This window comes from Piliocolobus tephrosceles, chromosome 3 (assembly GCF_002776525.5).
Source record: "Piliocolobus tephrosceles isolate RC106 chromosome 3, ASM277652v3, whole genome shotgun sequence".
NCBI lineage: Eukaryota > Metazoa > Chordata > Mammalia > Primates > Cercopithecidae > Piliocolobus > Piliocolobus tephrosceles.
Window position 1 is genome coordinate 24,538,418 of NC_045436.1, and position 17,903 is coordinate 24,556,320.

General features: G+C 43.9%; 1 protein-coding gene across 3 annotated transcripts in view; it reads left to right on the plus strand.

Moving 5' to 3' along the window:
- TMEM192 (transmembrane protein 192) overlaps positions 1–13,406 on the plus strand; it is a 35,636-nt gene extending 22,230 nt beyond the window's left edge. The window contains exons 4-6 of one of the 3 annotated variants that reach the window (XM_023228492.1): positions 2,004–2,138; positions 5,255–5,357; positions 12,569–13,406. In XM_023228492.1, coding sequence (XP_023084260.1) covers positions 2,004–2,138; positions 5,255–5,357; positions 12,569–12,707 — 377 coding nt within the window. In that variant the 3' untranslated portion in view covers positions 12,708–13,406. The remainder of the gene's footprint in view (positions 1–2,003; positions 2,139–5,254; positions 5,358–12,568) is intronic. The other 2 variants (XM_023228497.1, XM_023228505.1) reach the window with 2 other exon arrangements.
- The last annotated feature ends 4,497 nt before the right edge of the window (positions 13,407–17,903 follow it).

Genomic DNA, 17,903 nt, shown 5'->3' on the forward strand with positions numbered 1-17,903 from the left:
TCTCGAACTCCTGACCTCAAGTGATCCACCTGCCTCAGCCTCCCAAAGTGTTGGGATTATGGGTGTGAGCCACCACACCTGGCCCCTCTCTTCTTGAGTTCTGTAATTTGCTAGAATGATTCACAAAACTCAGGGAAACACTTGTTTTCTGGTTTGTTATAAAGGAGACAGATGAATAGACAGATGAAGAGGTACATTGTGTGAGGTCTAGCAGGGTCCCAAGTATAGGAGCCTCTGTCCACATGGAGTTGGGGTGCACCACCCTCTCAGCAACCCAGAAGTTCATCAGAACTCATTGTTCAATAGATTTTTTTTTTTGAAATGGAGTCTTGCTCTGTCACCAGGCTGGAGTGCAGTGGTGTGATCTTGGCTCACTGCAACCTCTGCCTCCCGGGTTCAAGCCTCAAACTCTCGTGCCTCAAACTCTCAAGTAGCTGGGAGTACAGGCATGTCCCACCACCGTGCCTTTTGTGGTTTTTTTGTGTTTTTTTGTGTTTTTTTTTTGGTTTTTTTGAGATGGAGTTTCGCTCTTGTTGCCCTGGCTGGAGTGCAGTGCCACGATCTCGGCTCACCGCAACCTCCACCTCCCGGGTTCAAGCGATTCTCCTGCCTCAACCTCTCAAGTAGCTGGGACTACAGGCATGTCCCGCCACCATAAGTTTTTTGTTTTTGTTTTTTTTGAGACAGAGTTTCGCTCTTGTTGCCCAGGCTGGAGTGCAGTGCCACGATCTCAGCTCACTGCAACTTCCGCCCCCCGAGTTCAAGTGATTCTCCTGCCTCAGCCTCCCAAGTAGCTAGGATTACAGGCATGCGCCACCATGCCCAGCTAATTTTGTATTTTTAGTAGAGACGGGGTTTCTCCATGTTGGTCAGGCTGGTCTCAAACTCCCAACCTCAGGTGATCCGCCCACCTTGGCCTCCCAAAGTGTTAGGATTACAGACCTGAGCCACTGCGCCTGGCCTAAAAGACACTTCTATCAGGAAATTCCAAGGGTTTTAGGAACTCTATACAAAAACCAAACATACCTATTGGGATTCAGAACACCGTACTCCAAACTGCAGGGCTTTGGCATGCTGAGTACTCCAAACTAAAGGAGATTGGAAGGGGCTCAGAAGCAAAGTCTCTCTGCCTTCCTGCCCTCCTGTTTCTTGTCCTTCTTTCTCCCCTGGCCAGTCATAGAAACCAGAACTCTTCTTCCCAAAGGCAGGCCGTAGAAACTAGATTCCTCTCTCCCAAAGCAGACCATAAAATCTAGAAAGGTCAGTTTCTCCCTTTACCCTTTTCCCTTGAAGACCCTTATTTCAGAGAGGTCCTGCCCTATATGGCAGGAGGGTTGGGGGTGACGAGTCTACACAGAGAGGCCAAGAAGAATCTGAATAGACAGGCCTTACTGGGTTACCCCCTTCAGTCTCTTCCCATTAGGTCATACTTTATCCAATCACATTTCTACATGGCTGTCCATTGTTCATCAAACCTAAGCATAAGAATAGTTTTCTCTGGGTCTTTCATTTGTTTTCTTTCTTTTTTTTTTTTTTTTTTTTTTTTTTGTTTGTTTGTTTGTTTACGATAGGGTCTTGCTCTGTTGCCCAGGCTGGAGTGCAGTGGCACGACCTCAGCTCACTGCAACCTCAACCTCCCAGGCTCAAGCAATCCTCCCACCTTAGCCTCCCAGGTAGCTGGAACTACAGATGTGTGCCACCATTCCTGGCTAATTTTTTATATTGTTTTGTAGATACGGGGTCTTGCTATGTTGCCTAAGCTGATCTTGACCACCTGGGCTTAAGCAATCCTCTTGCCTTGGCTTCACAAAATGCTGAAATTACAGGTGTGAGCCACTGCACCTGGCCTGGGTCTACATTTCTGAAGGCTCTGATCACTCAGGAAATTAACAAGTGTTTTAGGAGCTCTGTATAAGGAACCAGACAAAGGCCAACTATCTATTGGACAAAGACCATATATGTCTTTCTCACCACATGCTGTGTTTTATGTTTCTCCTCCTCAGGCAACACAGTGCTTCTCCTCATACTGTGCATGCAGCACTCCTTCCCAGAGCCCGGCAGATTGTATCTTGACCTCATTCTGGCCATCTTGGCCCTGGAACTCGTCTGTTCCCTGATATGTCTCCTCATTTACACAGGTGAGAATTACAACGAGCCTGTTCTTATAGGAACCTCGAACTGCTTCCTTTCCTCCCAGTTTAAAGTATAGCCCATTATCTTAGCGACAAGGAAGTTCTCTGTGTGTCTGAGTGGTGACCACATGCAGACTTCTTTAATTTCAAACCAACAGGAAGGTACAGCCACCACCTGTGAGACCCCATTCTTTTAAGATTGTGTCATTAATAAATTTTTGTCAACGCAAGTGAACCTTTTCCATTAAAACAAGACATGTACTTTTTGGGCTGGGAAAGGTGGTTCAAGCCTCTAATCCCAGCTCTTTGGGAGACTGAGGCAGGAGGATCACTTGAGCTCTGGAGTTCAAGACCAGCCTGGGCAACAGGATGAAACTCCATCTCTACAAAAAATACAAAAAATTAGCCAGGTATGGTGGTGCGCAACTGTGGTCCCAGCCCCTCGGGAGGCTAAAGTGGGAGGATCACTAGAGCCTGGGAGGCAGAGGTTGCAATGAGCCAAGATCACATGGCCGCACTCCAGCCTGGGTGACAGAGTAAGACCCTGTCTCCTAAGACAACAACAACAAAAACATCCGCAAACTTTTGCTTCTCTGAAGGCAGCTGAAATGTCAGCTTGACATTTAAAATTAAAAATTAAGAAATAGGCCAGGGACAGTGGCTCATGTCTGTAATCCTAGCACTTTAGGAGGCTAACACTTTAATAGAGATGGGGTTTCATCATATTAGCCAGGATGGTCTCTAACTCCTGACCTCAGGTGATCTGCCCGCCTTGGCCTCCCAAAGTGCTGGGATTACAGGCATGACCCACCGCACGTGGTCCCAAATTTTATATATTCATCTGCTTAGTGAAGTTTTCATCCACATGTCCCACAGGCACCAACAAGATCAGAATCAAACAGAACATAATTTTCTTCAAAATTTCCCTCCATCCTAACCCTCGTCTTCTAGCTCAGTTAATAATACCAGCCTGCATCCACTTGATAAATCAGAATCCTAGAAACGTAGGAGTCATCTACCTTCTTCCTTCTACCTCACTCCCCAAGAACTGGATAGGATTGGGGATCGTCAGTCAGCAGTCTTACTGACAGACAGTACCTGTCTTTCAGCTCTGTCTCTTTTCTTTGGTCCCTTCCATTGCCTTGGTTAGGTAGGTACTCATCATCTCTTGCATGGCTGTATCCAGTAGACACGTAACAGGTCTCTTCCCCTCTGTCCACTGATTCATATTTCTTATTCTTGCCAGCGTGATCTTGTTCATATTAACTCTGATTGTTTTTTTGTTTGTTTGTTTTTTTTTTGAGACGGAGTCTTGCTCTGTCGCCCGGCTGGAGTGCAGTGGCCGGATCTCAGCTCACTGCAAGCTCCGCCTCCCAGGTTTACGCCATTCTCCTGCCTTAGCCTCCGGAGTAGCTGAGACTACAGGCGCCCGCCACCTCGCCCAGCTAGTTTTTTGTATTTTTAGTAGAGACGGGGTTTCACTGTGTTAGCCAGGATGGTCTCGATCTCCTGACCTCGTGATCCGCCCGTCTCGGCCTCCCAAAGTGCTGGGATTACAGGCTTGAGCCACCGCACCCGGCAACTCTGATTGTTAACAGCTTCCCTGCTCAGAGTTTTCTAACAGCTGAAGGAAAAAAAATCTGAAGTTTTCATGTGGCATAAAAAGCATTTTCTTTTTTTTTTTTTCTTTTTGAGACGGAGTTTCATTCTCGTCACCCAGGCTGGAGTGCAATGGTGCAATCTCAGCTCACTGCAACCTCCGCCTCCTGGGTTTAAGAGATTCTCCTGCCTCAGCCTCTTGAGTGGCTAGGATTATAGGCGCCTACCACCATGCCCAGCTAATTTTTATTTTTTTAATAAAGACGGCATCTCACCATGTTTGCTGGGCTGGTCTCAAACTCCGGAGGTCAGGTCATCTACCTGCCTCGGCCTCCCAAAGTACTGGGATTCCAGACATGAGCCACCGTGCCGGGCCTGAAAGGTTCTCCTCGAATGGCGTCTACACAGCCTGATCTTCAGGGATGATGGTGAGATCCTTTCAGTGACTGCCGGTTGCTCTGAGGATAAAATCTAAATGCCTTAGGCTGGGCCTGGTGACTCAGGCCTGTAGTCCCAGCACTTTGGGAGGCCAAGGCGGGCGGATCACTTGAGCCCAGGAATTTGAGACCAGCCTGGCCAACATGGTGAAACACCATCTCTACTGAAAATACAAAAAAATTAGCTGGGTGTGGTGGCGCACACCTGTAATCCCAGTTGGGAGGCTGAGCTGGGAGAATTGCTTGAACCTAGGAGGCAGAGACGGAGGTTGCAGTGAGCCAAGGTTGGGTGACAGAGCAAGACTCTGTCTCAAAAAAAAACAAACAAACAAAAAAAAAATGTAAATGCCTTGCATGACACACCAGCCACTCCTGATGCATTCTCTGCCCACCTTCCCAACCTCACCCCTTGTCCATACACCCTCACACCCATACATACGTGTAGCTTCTCAAGACCATAGCATTTGTTCAGACTCCTCCTGCACCTGAAGCACCCTTCTTTATTCTCCTAGTCTGTGTGATTAATTCCTGTGTTTGTCTCAAGATGGGCTCAAGCTCTATCCTCTTTCCCCTCTCCAATATCTCCTGTTGAGTTAGGCACTGCTTTCCAGGCCAAAAAGCAGCTTGACAACTCCTTGTGCAAGCCTCTTGCACAAGCTTCTGTTGAAGGTACTTTCCATACTGTCTTAGAATGTAGGCTTATTATCTCTATTTTCCCCTGGACCAGAGGAAGTCATGATTTCTGATTTAGATGGCTGACTGGTTGCTCAACTTCTCTGGGCTTCACTGGGGGGTAATAAGTGCATCCACTTCATGCAGGTGGTTATGAGAACTGAATGAGGGCATCCATGTAAAACATTTAAACTGTGCCTCGTGTGTTCTAAGTGCACAATAAATGTCAGCTATTATTGCTATTTTCAATACTAATGTAATCCCTGTATTCGCAGGGCTTAGAACAGGCCTGGCACATAGTAGACTTTGAAATATTCCAGGACATTAATAAGAACAGCAAATTAGCATAATTTGAAAAAATGAAACTAGACTTGTTTTTCAGAATTCGATCTAATAATGACTTTATTATTTTAGTGAAAATCCAGAGATTTAATAAAGCTAAACCAGAGCCTGATATACTTGAGGAAGAAAAAATCTATGCTTACCCCAGCAATATTACCTCGGAGACTGGATTCAGGTAAGATGTAGGTAAGAAATAAAATAATTGAGTTTTTTCCCCTAGAAAGCTAGAAACCATTCTGATGCTTGGAATTTGTGATCGTGTATTTGTACTTTTACATTTGTTTGATTTGTTTATTTCCTTTCAGCTGTATGAAATCAAGTCTAAAAGTCTAAATCAGGACATGTAAATGTATTAAACAGGCCATATATTTGATGCAAAAGTAAGATTAACCACTTAGCCAACCTACTTAACCTCTAAAGAGCTTTTGACGTCATTAACTGGTTACTCCCTCCTTGAAGCACCTTTTTTTTTTTTTTTTTTTTTTTTTTTTGAGACAGACTCTCGCTCAGTCTCCCAGGCTGGAGTGCAATGGTGCAATCTCGGCTCACTGCAAGCTGCGCCTCCCGGGTTCACGCCATTCTCCTGCCTCAGCCTCCTGAGTAGCTGGGACTACAGGCACCCGCCACCACGCCTGGCTAATTTTTTTGTATTTTTAGTAGAGACGGGATTTCACCATGTGAGCCAGGATGGTCTCGATATCCTGACCTTGTGATCTGCCCGCCTCGGCCTCCCAAAGTGCTGGGAATACAGGTGTGAGCCACTGTGCCCGGCCAAAGCACCTTTTTTTTATAGGTATCTTTGTTTTTTTTCTTTTTTGTTTTTTTGGGATGGAGTTTTGCTCTTGTTGCCCAGGCTGGTGTGCAATGGCATGATCTTGGCTCACTGCAACCTCCACCTCCCAGTTTCAAGCGATTCTCCTGCCTCAGCCTCCCCAGTAGATGGGATTACAGGCATGCGCCACCACGCGTGGCTAATTTTGTATTTTTAGTAGAGATGGGGTTTCTCCATGTTAGTCAGGCTGGTCTTGAACTCCTGACCTCAGGTGATCCGCCAGCCTCGGCTTCCCAAAGTGCTGGGATTACAGGCATGAGCCACCTCGCCCGGCCTGTTTCTTTCTTTTTAAGGGATGGAGTCTCTCTGTGTTGCCCAGGCTGCCCTCAAACTCCTGGGCCCAAGCAATCCTCGCACTTTAGCCTCCCGAACAGCCAGCCCAGTCTGCCCTCCCTTGTTTCTATACAGTCTCTCCCTAAGTGACTTCCATGGTAATTAAAATATCATTCACATCTGTTGGAGATCTTGGGGCTAAAGTAGATGTAAAACACTATACAGGCCCGTGTGGTGGCTCACACCTGTGATCTCAGCACTTTGGGAGGTCGAGATGGGTGGATCACTGAAGCCCTGGAGTTCAAGACCAGCCTGGGCAACATGCCAAAACCCTGTCTCTGCAAAAGTACAAAAAATTAGCCAAGCGTGGTGGCAGGCACCTGTGGTCCCAGCTACTCAAGAGGCTGAGGTGAGAGGATTGATTGAGCCCAGGAGATTGAGGCTGCAGAGAGCCACTGCACTCCAGCCTGGGCGACAGAGTGAGACCCTGACTCAAAAAACAAAACTATATAAACAAAAAACGAGGTGATTATTAATTCTAGGTAAATCAGAAGGCTGATTTACTTTGCTTAACTCTAGCTAATATTTAGCCAACTGTTACATATTTATTTAACTGTGGCTAATATCTACATAGTGATATTGCAGATTCTGAATATTGATTTAACCCAAAATTGGAATATTGCTTACTGGATTAAGAGGCTACAAGAAAGAAGACATTAAGTTTATATGTATATGGATTTGGGGAAAGTAAGAGAGCTAAATTCTAATTTCTTGTATAGGAAGTCTGCAGATAAATAGCAAACACGGAAAAATCAAGAAATTGTATAATCTCATTATTTAGAAATACAGAGATAAATATAGAAGAAACAGTTACAAAGAGTTGAAAGTGGCTACCTTTGGACCTGAAACTCAGAGGTGGTGGATCATGAGGGGCGAGGGAGGGGGTTGTTGTTTTTCATTGTGAAGCTTTTTTTTTTTTTTAAACTCTGTATGAGTATTAAGTGGATATAAACAACAACAACAAAATAGATCCCATAAATATGCTGCTGACTCCTAAACATGTATCTCCGACTGTGTATTTCCCCTGTGGTCCAGATTTGTGTATCTGACTTTCTCATTAGCCATCAGCATCTCCAGTTGGATGTCTGCAAACTTAACATGTGCAACACAGAGCCCTCTCCCAACTCAAATTCAACCTTCTCCCCACCCCATCTTGGGAAGTAACATCACTATTCAATAGGTTGCTTGGGCCAGAAAGCTGGCATCATCCTTGACTCCTGTTTCCTTTACCCCACCTCCACCCAGATAACCCATCAGCAAGTCCTGTTGGGTCTGTCTCTAAAATAATAATCTGGCCGGGTGCAGTGGCTCACACCTGTAATCTCAGCTACTTGGGAGGCTGAAACAGAAGAATCACTTGAACCCGGGAGGCAGAGGTTGAGGTGAGCCAAGATCACACCACTGCACTCCAGCCTGGGTGACAGAATGAGACTCTGTCATAGAATAGCATAGAATAGCATAGAATTGCATAGAATCACATGGAATAGAAATGACCTGCAACCACTGCTCTCTATGTCCACTGCCACTAACATCTCTCACCTGGATGTGCAAGAGTCTCCTTACTGGTCACCCTACTCCCATCTTCCCCTGCAGTCCCCCCGATGGCCTCTACTTTGCCCAATCCAGAGTAAACTGACTCTTGGTCCTTGTGTTTGCCTCTCAGTGGCAGTGGGCACAGTTAACCACTGCCTGTTCCTTGAAATGCTTCTCTGGGCTCTCCTGGTTTCCTTGCCATCAACCGGCCCTTCCTTTTTCAGTCTCTTTATCCTGCTCCCCTTCTCCTTCCAGACTCCTGAAGATTAGTGTGCCCAAAGCTCAGACTTCAGACCTCTTTTCTTCTTTATCTGCGTCACGTCTGTGGTTCTTTTTTAAATTAGCTTTTATAAACAGAACTGTTTTAGTCACAGGTGCGAAGTGGCAACACAAGTGTGACAGTGTTGAATTGGGATGCACATTGCTTTTTATTATAGTGTGGAATATAAATACTTAATGAATAAAAAGAAAAAAGAAAAAACAAAAACAAACACTTAATGAGCAGCAAATCCAAGGTATTTCATCTTGGGATGGTTATCTCTGTCCCACAGCGTAAGCTGATGATATCTTGAGAGTTCTAGCATTCTTTACCCTCACTTTCTTTTTCTTTCTTTGTTTCTTTTTCTTTTTTCTTTTTTTTTTTTTTTTGACAGGAGTCTCACTCTGTTGCCCAGGGAGTGCAATGGCACGATCCCGGCTCACTGCAACCTCTGCCTCCCAGGTTCAAGCGATTCTCCAGCCTCAGCCTCCTGAGTAATTGGGACTACAGGTGCCCGCCACCACGTCCAGCTAATTTTTGTATTTTTAATAGAGACACCATGTTGGCTAGGCTGGTCTTGAACTCATGACCTCCAGTTATCTGCCTGCCTGGGTCTCCCAAAGTGCTGGGATTACAGGTGTGAGCCACTGCGGACTGCCTTTTTTTTAAGAAAGGGCGAAAGCTCTGTCCCCAGGCTGGAGTACACTGCCGTGATTTTGCTCACTGCAGCCTTGACCTCCTGGGTTCAAGGGATTCTGCTGCACCACCCTCTCAAGTAGCTTGGACGACATGCATGTGCCACTGCACCCAGCTAATTTTTGTATTTTTAGTAGCAACAAGGTTTCACCGTGTTGGCCAGGCTGGTCTCAAACTCCTGACCTCAAGTGATCCACCCACCTCGGCCTCCCAAAGTGCTGGGATTACAGGCATGATTACACACTCCTGGCCATGTCTGTGATTCTTTTCATCCCGCTTTTGGATCTATATAGTCTGGGACACAAGTTATTCCTTAGCATCATCTGAAGTGGATAGCAACAGACAAAGGAGTAGAGTCAGTATATATAAAGAAAGTGTGGGCCAGGTGGGGTGGCTCACACCTGTAATCCCAGCACTTTCGGAGGCTGAGGTGGGTAGATCACCTGAAGTCAGGAGTTCAAGACTAGCCTGGCCAACATGGTGAAACCCCATCTCTACTAAAAATACAAAAACAAGCCAGGCACAGTGGCGCATGCCTGTAATCCCAGCTATTTGAGAGACTGAGGCAGGAGAATCACTTGAACCCGGGAGGCAGAGGTTGTAGTGGAGCCAAGGTGGTGCCACTACACTCCAGCCTGGGCAACAGAGTGAGACTCTATCTCAAAACAAAAAAAAGGAAAGTGTATTATTTAGGGGCTTAAGAAATTGACTCAGTGCCATTATTGATGTACTAGTTAAAAAAACAAAAAAGAAAAAGAAAAAAACAAAAAACAAACAAAAAAAAAACAAAACATGACTGGGCGCAGTGGCTCATGCCTGTAATCCTAGCACTTTTAAGAGGCTGAGGTGGGCAGATCACGAGGTCAGGAGTTCGAATCCAGCCTGACCAACATGGTGAAACCCCATCTTTGTTAAAAATTCAAAAATTAGCTGGGCACAGTGATGCACACCTGTAGTCCCAGCAACCCAGGAGGCTGGGGCAAGAGAATCACTTGAACTCATGAGGCAGAGGTTGCAGTGAGCTAAGATCACACCACTGCACTGAAGCCTGGGCGACAGAGCAAAACTCTGTCTCAAAACAAAACAACAACAACAAAAAAACTTTATAGATGAAGGAAAGAGATACTTTTAATAACACTTGTTGAAATAAATATAGTTTAATATATTGGCTTTTAGTAAGGCCAATTTTCGAATTAGCGTCATTTTTAAATTAGCTTTTATCGCCGGGCTCGGTGGCTCAAGCCTGTAATCCCAGCATTTTGGGAGGCCGAGGCGGGCGGATCACGAGGTCAGGAGATTGAGACCATCTTGGCTAACACGGTGAAACCCCGTCTCTACTAAAAATACAAAAAATTAGCCGGGCGTGGTGGCAGGCACCTGTAGTCCCAGCTACTCGGAGGCTGAGGCGGGAGAATGGCATGAACCCGGGAGGCGGAGCTTGCAGTGAGCCGAGATCACGCCACTGCACTCCAGCCTGGGCGACACAGCCAGACTCCGTCTCAAAAAAAAAAAAAAAATTAGCTTTTATAAACTGAACTGTTTTAGGCACAGGTGCGAAGTGGCAGCACAAGTGTGACAGTGTTGAATCGGGATGCACATTGCATTTTATTATAGTGTGGTATATAAATACTTAATGAATAAAAAGAAAAAAGAACAAAAAACAAAACAAAAACACTTAATGAGCAGCAAATCCAAGGTACTTCATCTTGGGATGGTTATCTCTGTCCCACAGCGTAAGCTGATGATATCTTGATAGTTCTAGCATCCTTTACCCTCAGTTTCTTGAAGGTTTCTTATTACCATCTATAATTCTCAATATGTACAGAACTATGAAAACGGAGGTGTCTTTAGTGAAATAGATTCTTTCCCCTAGAAAATACAACCTTTTTTGTCACTTTTCACCTACCATGATCTGCCTTCTTATTTTGTTTACTCTTTTTCTTCATTCTATCCTAAATAGAGGAATTACTTTAGTATCAATTCTTGATTATCTCTTTGTTAACCTTTGGGCTTATTAAATTCAGAGACTGGTCTTCCTGACCTTGACCCTTTTCATATTTCATCTTGTTCTCCCTGAGCACTGAAGAGTTTACCTAATATTGCTCTCTTATGACTTAATGGAAAACTTTAAAATGTATTCCCTTCACCTCATGGGGTTAACTTGGGGGCAATAAAATTCAGTTTATGCCGGACGTGGTGGCTTACGCCTGTAATCCCAGCACTTTGTGAGGCTGAGGCGGGTGGATCACCTGAGGTCAGTTCGGCGGGTGGATCACCTGAGGTCAGTTCAGACCAGCCTGGTCAGCATGGTGAAACCCCATCTCTACTAAGTATACAAAAATTAGCTGGGTGTGGTGGTGGGCACCTGTAATCCCAGCTACCCAGGAGGCTGAGGCAGGAGAATCTCTTAAACCCGGGAGGCAGAGGTTGCAGTGAGCGGAGATCGTGCCACTGCACTCCAGCCTGGATGACAGAGCTAAACTGTGTCTCAAAAAATAATAATAATAGTAACGTGGTTACATGGCCCATTCCTGTAACCACATTATTTATAAGCATAACTATTTCTAAGAATAAATCTTTTTTGTTCACATGGGACCATTCCCATGTGATATTTTTCATACTGAATTTCTCACTTACCATCCCTTGAAATATTTCCCTTTTAGCACATATAGAATATCTGAGTAAAACACATCCAATAACATTTTATTTCTTGAATAGGCAATTTTTAGTCAATATTAAAATTTATCTGGCATATTATTGTCATTATCATTATCATCATCACTATTGCTAGTACTAATATCTTAAATTAGTGGAAGGAAATTAAAAACACTCGCCAGGCGCAGTGGCTCACGCCTGTAATCCCAGCATTTTGGGAGGCTGAGGTGGGCAGATCACGAGGTCAGGAGATCGAGACCGTCCTCGCTAACACGGTGAAACCCCATCTCTACTAAAAAGACAAAAAATTGGCCGGGCATGGTGGCGGGTGCCTGTAGTCCCAGCTACTTGGGAGGCTGAGGCAGGAGAATGGTGTGAACCCGGGAGGCAGAGCTTGCAGTGAGCCAAAATCACGCCACTGCACTCCAGCCTGGGAGACAGCGAGACTCTGTCTAAAAAAAAAAAAAAAAGAAATTAAAAACACTTTATAGCTATTACTTCTGAGCAGTGAGACCAAAGTGGGTTGGGGCAGTAGTGTAGGAAGGAGTTAGATTTTTTGTTTATTTGTTTTATATACTTATATAGTATTTTTATTTGTGTCAAGTGCAAAAAGATACATTTTTGTGGTATGGGAGGAAAAAGGAGAAATGCAAAAAGAAACAAATGCCATACATTTAAAAAATTGTTTCTCATGGTCAGAGTTGTCTATTTTAATCGTCATTTGATTATTGAATGAATTTTGCCTTTACTTATCTTTAAATGCCATTTAAGTGGATCACTTATACTCAATTATGTTACTCTAACAAATTAGGATCTTTCTTAAATAAAGTAATGATGGCCTTTTTTGAAACGTAGAGTTGTGAAAGTTTATAACATTTTAAATTTATTTCAAGAGTAGAAGTTACTAAAATGATTTAGGAAAAGATACTTATTTGGCAATATTGCCCTGGCTTCTGACATCTAAGAAAAGGTAACAAATACAGTATGCTTTACTAAAAACTAATTGGTACTCGTTTGCAAAGAAACTAATGAGTATTGGAGAATATGTGTAACCCATTTATATCTTGATTATTTGCAGGACTATTTCAGGCCTAGAAGAAATTGTTGAAAAGCAAGGAGACACCATTGAATACCTGAAGCGACACAATGCGCTGCTGAGTAAGCGGTTGTTGGCTCTCACTTCCTCAGACCTGGACGGTCAGCCAAGTAGAACGTGAGAGGCTCGCGGTCATGACAGCAATTGCAGAGGAACCCAGAGTCGTTCAGACTGCCTGACCACCTGACAGGCTGCCACAGGGAACTGCAGTTTACAGTGTTTGCTGGAAACCTGAATTTGGTTCTGACTTCTGTGGCTATTTAAAATATAGCCACAGAAGTGACCTAGGGCTTGTAGGTCACTTGAAAAGTACCTGTAGAAGCCCAGGTAACTTGAGGGGAATGTCTGTTTTGTACTTTTGGAAATTATTTAACTGTTTGGTTTATCCTAGAATCAGAGGCTAAACAACTCCATAGTCAACACTTTTCCACTTGACATTAGAACCCTGTAATGATTTCATTATGGATCAGGGAAGTCTAACAAGACAATCGATTTTAAAGAGGGTTTTAATCAAATAAGTTCTTCCCACTTTTAAGCTGATGAAAGAAGTCATTATTTCTTGTGAATGTTTTTCCCTGGAGAGCCTTATCATGTATTTTATATGCTTATGTGGTATTGGATGACATCATAGGCCATGTAGCTTTTATAGAGAATTTTCTCACCATGGGACTGAGGTCTCACCTGATGATCTACTATGCAAACTCCTACAGTTTTCTATTCCTAAGAAATAAGGGCCGGGCACGGCAGATCATGAGGTCAGGAGATTGAGACCATCCTGGCTAACACGGTGAAACCCCGTCTCTACTAAAAATACAAAAAATTAGCCGGGCATGGTGGTGGGTGCCTGTAGTCCCAGCTACTCGGGAGGCTGAGGCAGGAGAATGGTGTGGACCCAGGAGGCGGAGTTTGCAGTGAGCCGAGATCCGGCCACTGCACTCCAGCCTGGGTGACACAGCGAGACTCCATCTCAAAAAAATAAAAATAAAAATAAATAAGATATGATGATTGATTACTTGGACCAGTGTTAGACAAACCTGTGTTGCCTATTATATTGGCAGCACCTTCCATTAGCAATAGCTGAAAAATTCAGAGAAGAATTTAGAACTTTCACTTTATTTTTGCCATTCTTCAAGAAGCTGCTGGCCGGGCACAGTGGCTCAAGCCTGTAATCCCAGCACTTTGGGAGGCCGAGACGGGCGGATCACGAGGTCAGGAGATCGAGACCATCCTGGCTAACACGGTGAAACCCCGTCTCTACTAAAAATACAAAAAAACTAGCCGGGCGAAGTGGCGGGCGCCTGTAGACCCAGCTACTCTGGAGGCTGAGGCAGGAGAATGGCGTAAACCCGGGAGGCGGAGCTTGCAGTGAGCTGAGATCCGGCCACTGCTCTCCAGCCCGGGCGACAGAGCAAGACTCCGTCTCAAAAAAAAAAAAAAAAAAAAAAAAAGAAGCTGCTGTATATTTCAGTCTGGTTATACCTTCAATTGATCAATAACTTCAATTATAGGAAAGGCATCTTCTGTAATTTTGAATTACTATAAAAAAAAAAAGATACCTTTTGGCCTTAGATTATACTTAAAAAATGTAATGGATAAAATGCATATTAAGTTATATGCAGATATTAAACATATCTGATTCTCAAGATAAAAATGAAGTATTTTTCAGAGCAAATGGCATTAGTTCTCCATTTTTCCTAGTATTTCCCTTTAATTTGTCAATTTGTTATTAGCTCTGTTATATGCTGCCTTAGAAAGACTTTTGGTTGAAGGCTGAATATGAAGGAAGGGGATATTTGTGACTGTGTTCATCTTTTTTGATCATTAGCTGAATATTCAATATTTGATATGTAACTATATAGGGATGTGTTCGATATAATTGTATAGACAAGGGATATATTGATTTGGCTACATCTATTTGATTTATGGAGGGCAAATACCTGTTTATTTTAGATACAGCCATTGCTGGGGCATTCTAAAAGTTTTCTACTAAGATAAAGATGATTGCTCATGCCTATAATCTTAGCTACTCAGGAAGCTGAGGCAGGAGGATCACTCGAGGCCAGGAGTTTGAGACCAGCCTGGGCAACAGTGAGACACTGTCTCTCAGAAAAAAAAAAAAATTGTTTGTCACCTGCACACAACATTCACAAACTAAAGCCAAAATGTATTTTTTATATTGCCTTTCTCCCTTTCTTTTTTTTTAAATTTTTTTGGGTTTTTTTTTGTTTGTTTTTGAGACAGAGTCTCGCCCTGTTGCACAGGCTGGAGTGCAATGGTGCCTTCCTTCCTTTCTTTCTTTTTTTTTTTTTTTTTGAGACAGAGTCTTGCTCTGTCGCCGAGGCTGGAGCACAGTTGCATGATCTTGGCTCACTGCAACCTCTGTCTCCCGGGGTTAAGAAATTCTCCTACCTCAGCCTCCTGAGTAGCTGGGATTAGAGGCACACGCCACCATGCCCGGCTAATTTTTGTATTTTTAGTACAGACGGGGTTTCACCATGCGACCAGGCTGGTCTCAAACTCCTGACCTTGTGATCTGCCCTCCTTGACCTCCCAAAGTGTTGGGAATACAGGTGTGAGCCACTGTGCCCAGCCTTCCTTTCTTTTTGATAAGTGTATCTCAAAGCCATTGCCTTCTCTAGAAATCTGTTTCGCTGTTCTGGAAGAGCCTATAAACTTTGCCTTCAGTTGTTTTTCTTTTCAAAGGGGAACACCAGTGGTAGATTATTAACTCTTATTTATTTTTAAAATTTAATTTGCATCTGTAGTCAGTTTCTGAGATTTATGGGATGAACTTTGTTTACAAGGAACAGTGTAATTAAAAAGTTAGGGTGCCCATGTTCTCATGTAATCATCAACATGTTTGTTGTATAATCATCAACATTTTTCTAAATGCAATAATGAACATTTCAAACAGTAAATGAAAATGAAACTAAGTATCAGAAGTAGCAAAACAGCCAGTGCAGTGGTTCATGCCCGTAATCCCAGCACTTTGGGAGGCTGAGGCGGGCGGATCACCTGAGGTTAGAAGCTCAAGACCAGCCTGGCCAACATGGTAAACATATCATCTTTACTAAAAATACAAAATAAGCCGGGCATGGTGTCACGTGTCTGTAGTCCCAGCTACTCAGGAGGCTGAGGCAGGAGAATCGCTTGAACACAGGAGGCAGAGGTTGCAGTGAGCTGAAATTGCGCCACTGCATTCCAGCCTGGGCAACAGCTAGACTCCATCTCAAAAAAAAAAAAAAAAAAGAAGTAACAAAACAGAAAAATGAACAAAACAATTTAAATGTTAAATGTTCTGTTCACCAGGCTGGTAATTGTGCTAGCACTGAGAATACAAAAATTAGACTCTGGTGGACAGCTTACATTCTAAAGAAAGCAAGGAATAGATTTCCAGACTCCGTGCTAAGTGCAGTAATGACAGTAGGCCCAACATGCTGTAGGAGCTCCACTTCAGGGGGTACCCTGAGGGCAAGCGGGTAGAGGGTTTTAAGAATGCCAGACAAAGCAATGAGTAAAGTAGGAAGGCAGATAGCTACAAAATATCACCAGCACTGTGTATAGCTGGAACCAAAAATGTGAGGCGGACCTGGGTGAAGAGGTAGACAGGGTCAGAGCTTGGATGGCCTTGACACTATGCTGGAAGACCACACTTTGTCTTGTTGATAATGGGATCCTCTGAGGTATTTCAAGCAAGGAAGTGACAACGTCAGTTTTAGTTTCAGGAGGATCAGATCTTAGTTCAATATGGTGGAAATATGTGTGGCAGAAAGATATGGCCCTGAACTAGGGAAGATATAGTAAACCTTTTATTATAAGTATATATGTGTATAGGTAGGTAGATAGATAGATAGATAGATAGATAGATAGATAGATAGATAGAGGTATATGTGTGTGTGTATGTATTCCAAATGACAACAGTATCATGACTTACTATAAAGTTAAAAGCTCATTTTTTAAAATGGCAATATAGAAAAATACAAAGCAAAACAGTTATTTGAAATCTCACTACCAAGGGATTATACCAATGTACACTTTTTTTTTTTTTTTTTGTCTCACTCTGTCTCCCAGGCTGGAGTGCAGCGGTGTGATCCGGGCTCACTGCAACCTCCTCCTACTGGGTTCAAGCAATTTTCCTGCCTCAGCCTCCCAAGTAGCTAGGACTACAGACGCGTGCCACTATTTTTTAGTACGAAAATACTAAAAATTTGGGCTGGGTGTGGTGGCTTACGCCTGTAATCCCAGCACTTTGGGAGGCTGAGGTGGGTGGATCATGAGGTCAGGAGTTCGAGACCAGCCTGGCCAAGATGGTGAAACCCCATCTCTACTAAAAATACAAATATCAGCCAGATGTGGTGCAGGGCACCTGTAATCCCATCTACTCAAGAGGCTGAGGCAGGAGAATCGCTTGAGCCTGGGAGGCAGAGATTGCAGTGAGCCAAGATGGTGCCACTGCACTCCAGCCTGGTGAGTGAGACTCCATCTCAAAAAAAAAAAAAAAAATTGTATTTCTAGTAGAGACAGGGATTCACCATGTTGGCCAGCTGATCTTGAACTCCTGACCTCAGGTGATCTACCTGCTTTGGCCTCCCAGAATGCTGGGATTTTAGGCGTGAGCCAGCTCACCTGGTCTCCATACTCTTACTAATAGTGGGTATTATCTTATTTAAGTCTTGACCCATCTGATGACTATGTCATTGTCTCAAATTGCATTTCTGTGGATACTAATGAAGTGTTAAACATTTTTTCCAAGTTATTTGGTCTTTTATAAATCTTTTATGACATATGTATTCAAGTCCTTTGCTTATTATTGTCCTGGGATATTCTTTTTCTTAACAAATAGAATCTTCTGGCTGGGCGTGGTGGCTCACACCTGTAATCCTAGCACTTTGGGAGGCTGAGGCAGGTGGATCACTTGAGGTCAGGAGTTTGAGACCAGCCTGGCCAACCGGTGAAACCCTGTTTCTACTAAAAATACAAAATTAAGGCTGGGCACAGTGGTTCACGCCTATAATCCCAGCACTTTGGGAGGCCGAGGTGGGCAGATCACAAGATCAGGAGTTCGAGACCAGCCTGACCAACATCAAGAAACCCCGTCTCTACTAAAAGTACAAAAATTAGCTGGGCGTGGTGACGCGCACCTGTAATCCCAGCTACTCAGAGGCTGAGGCAGGGGAATCGCTTGAACCCGGGAGGCAGAGGTTGCAGTGAGCCAAGATCGCACCACTGCACTCCAGCCTGGGTGACAGAGCGAGACTCCATCTCAAAATAAATAAATAAATAAATAAGATCGCACCACTGCACTCCAGCCTGGGTG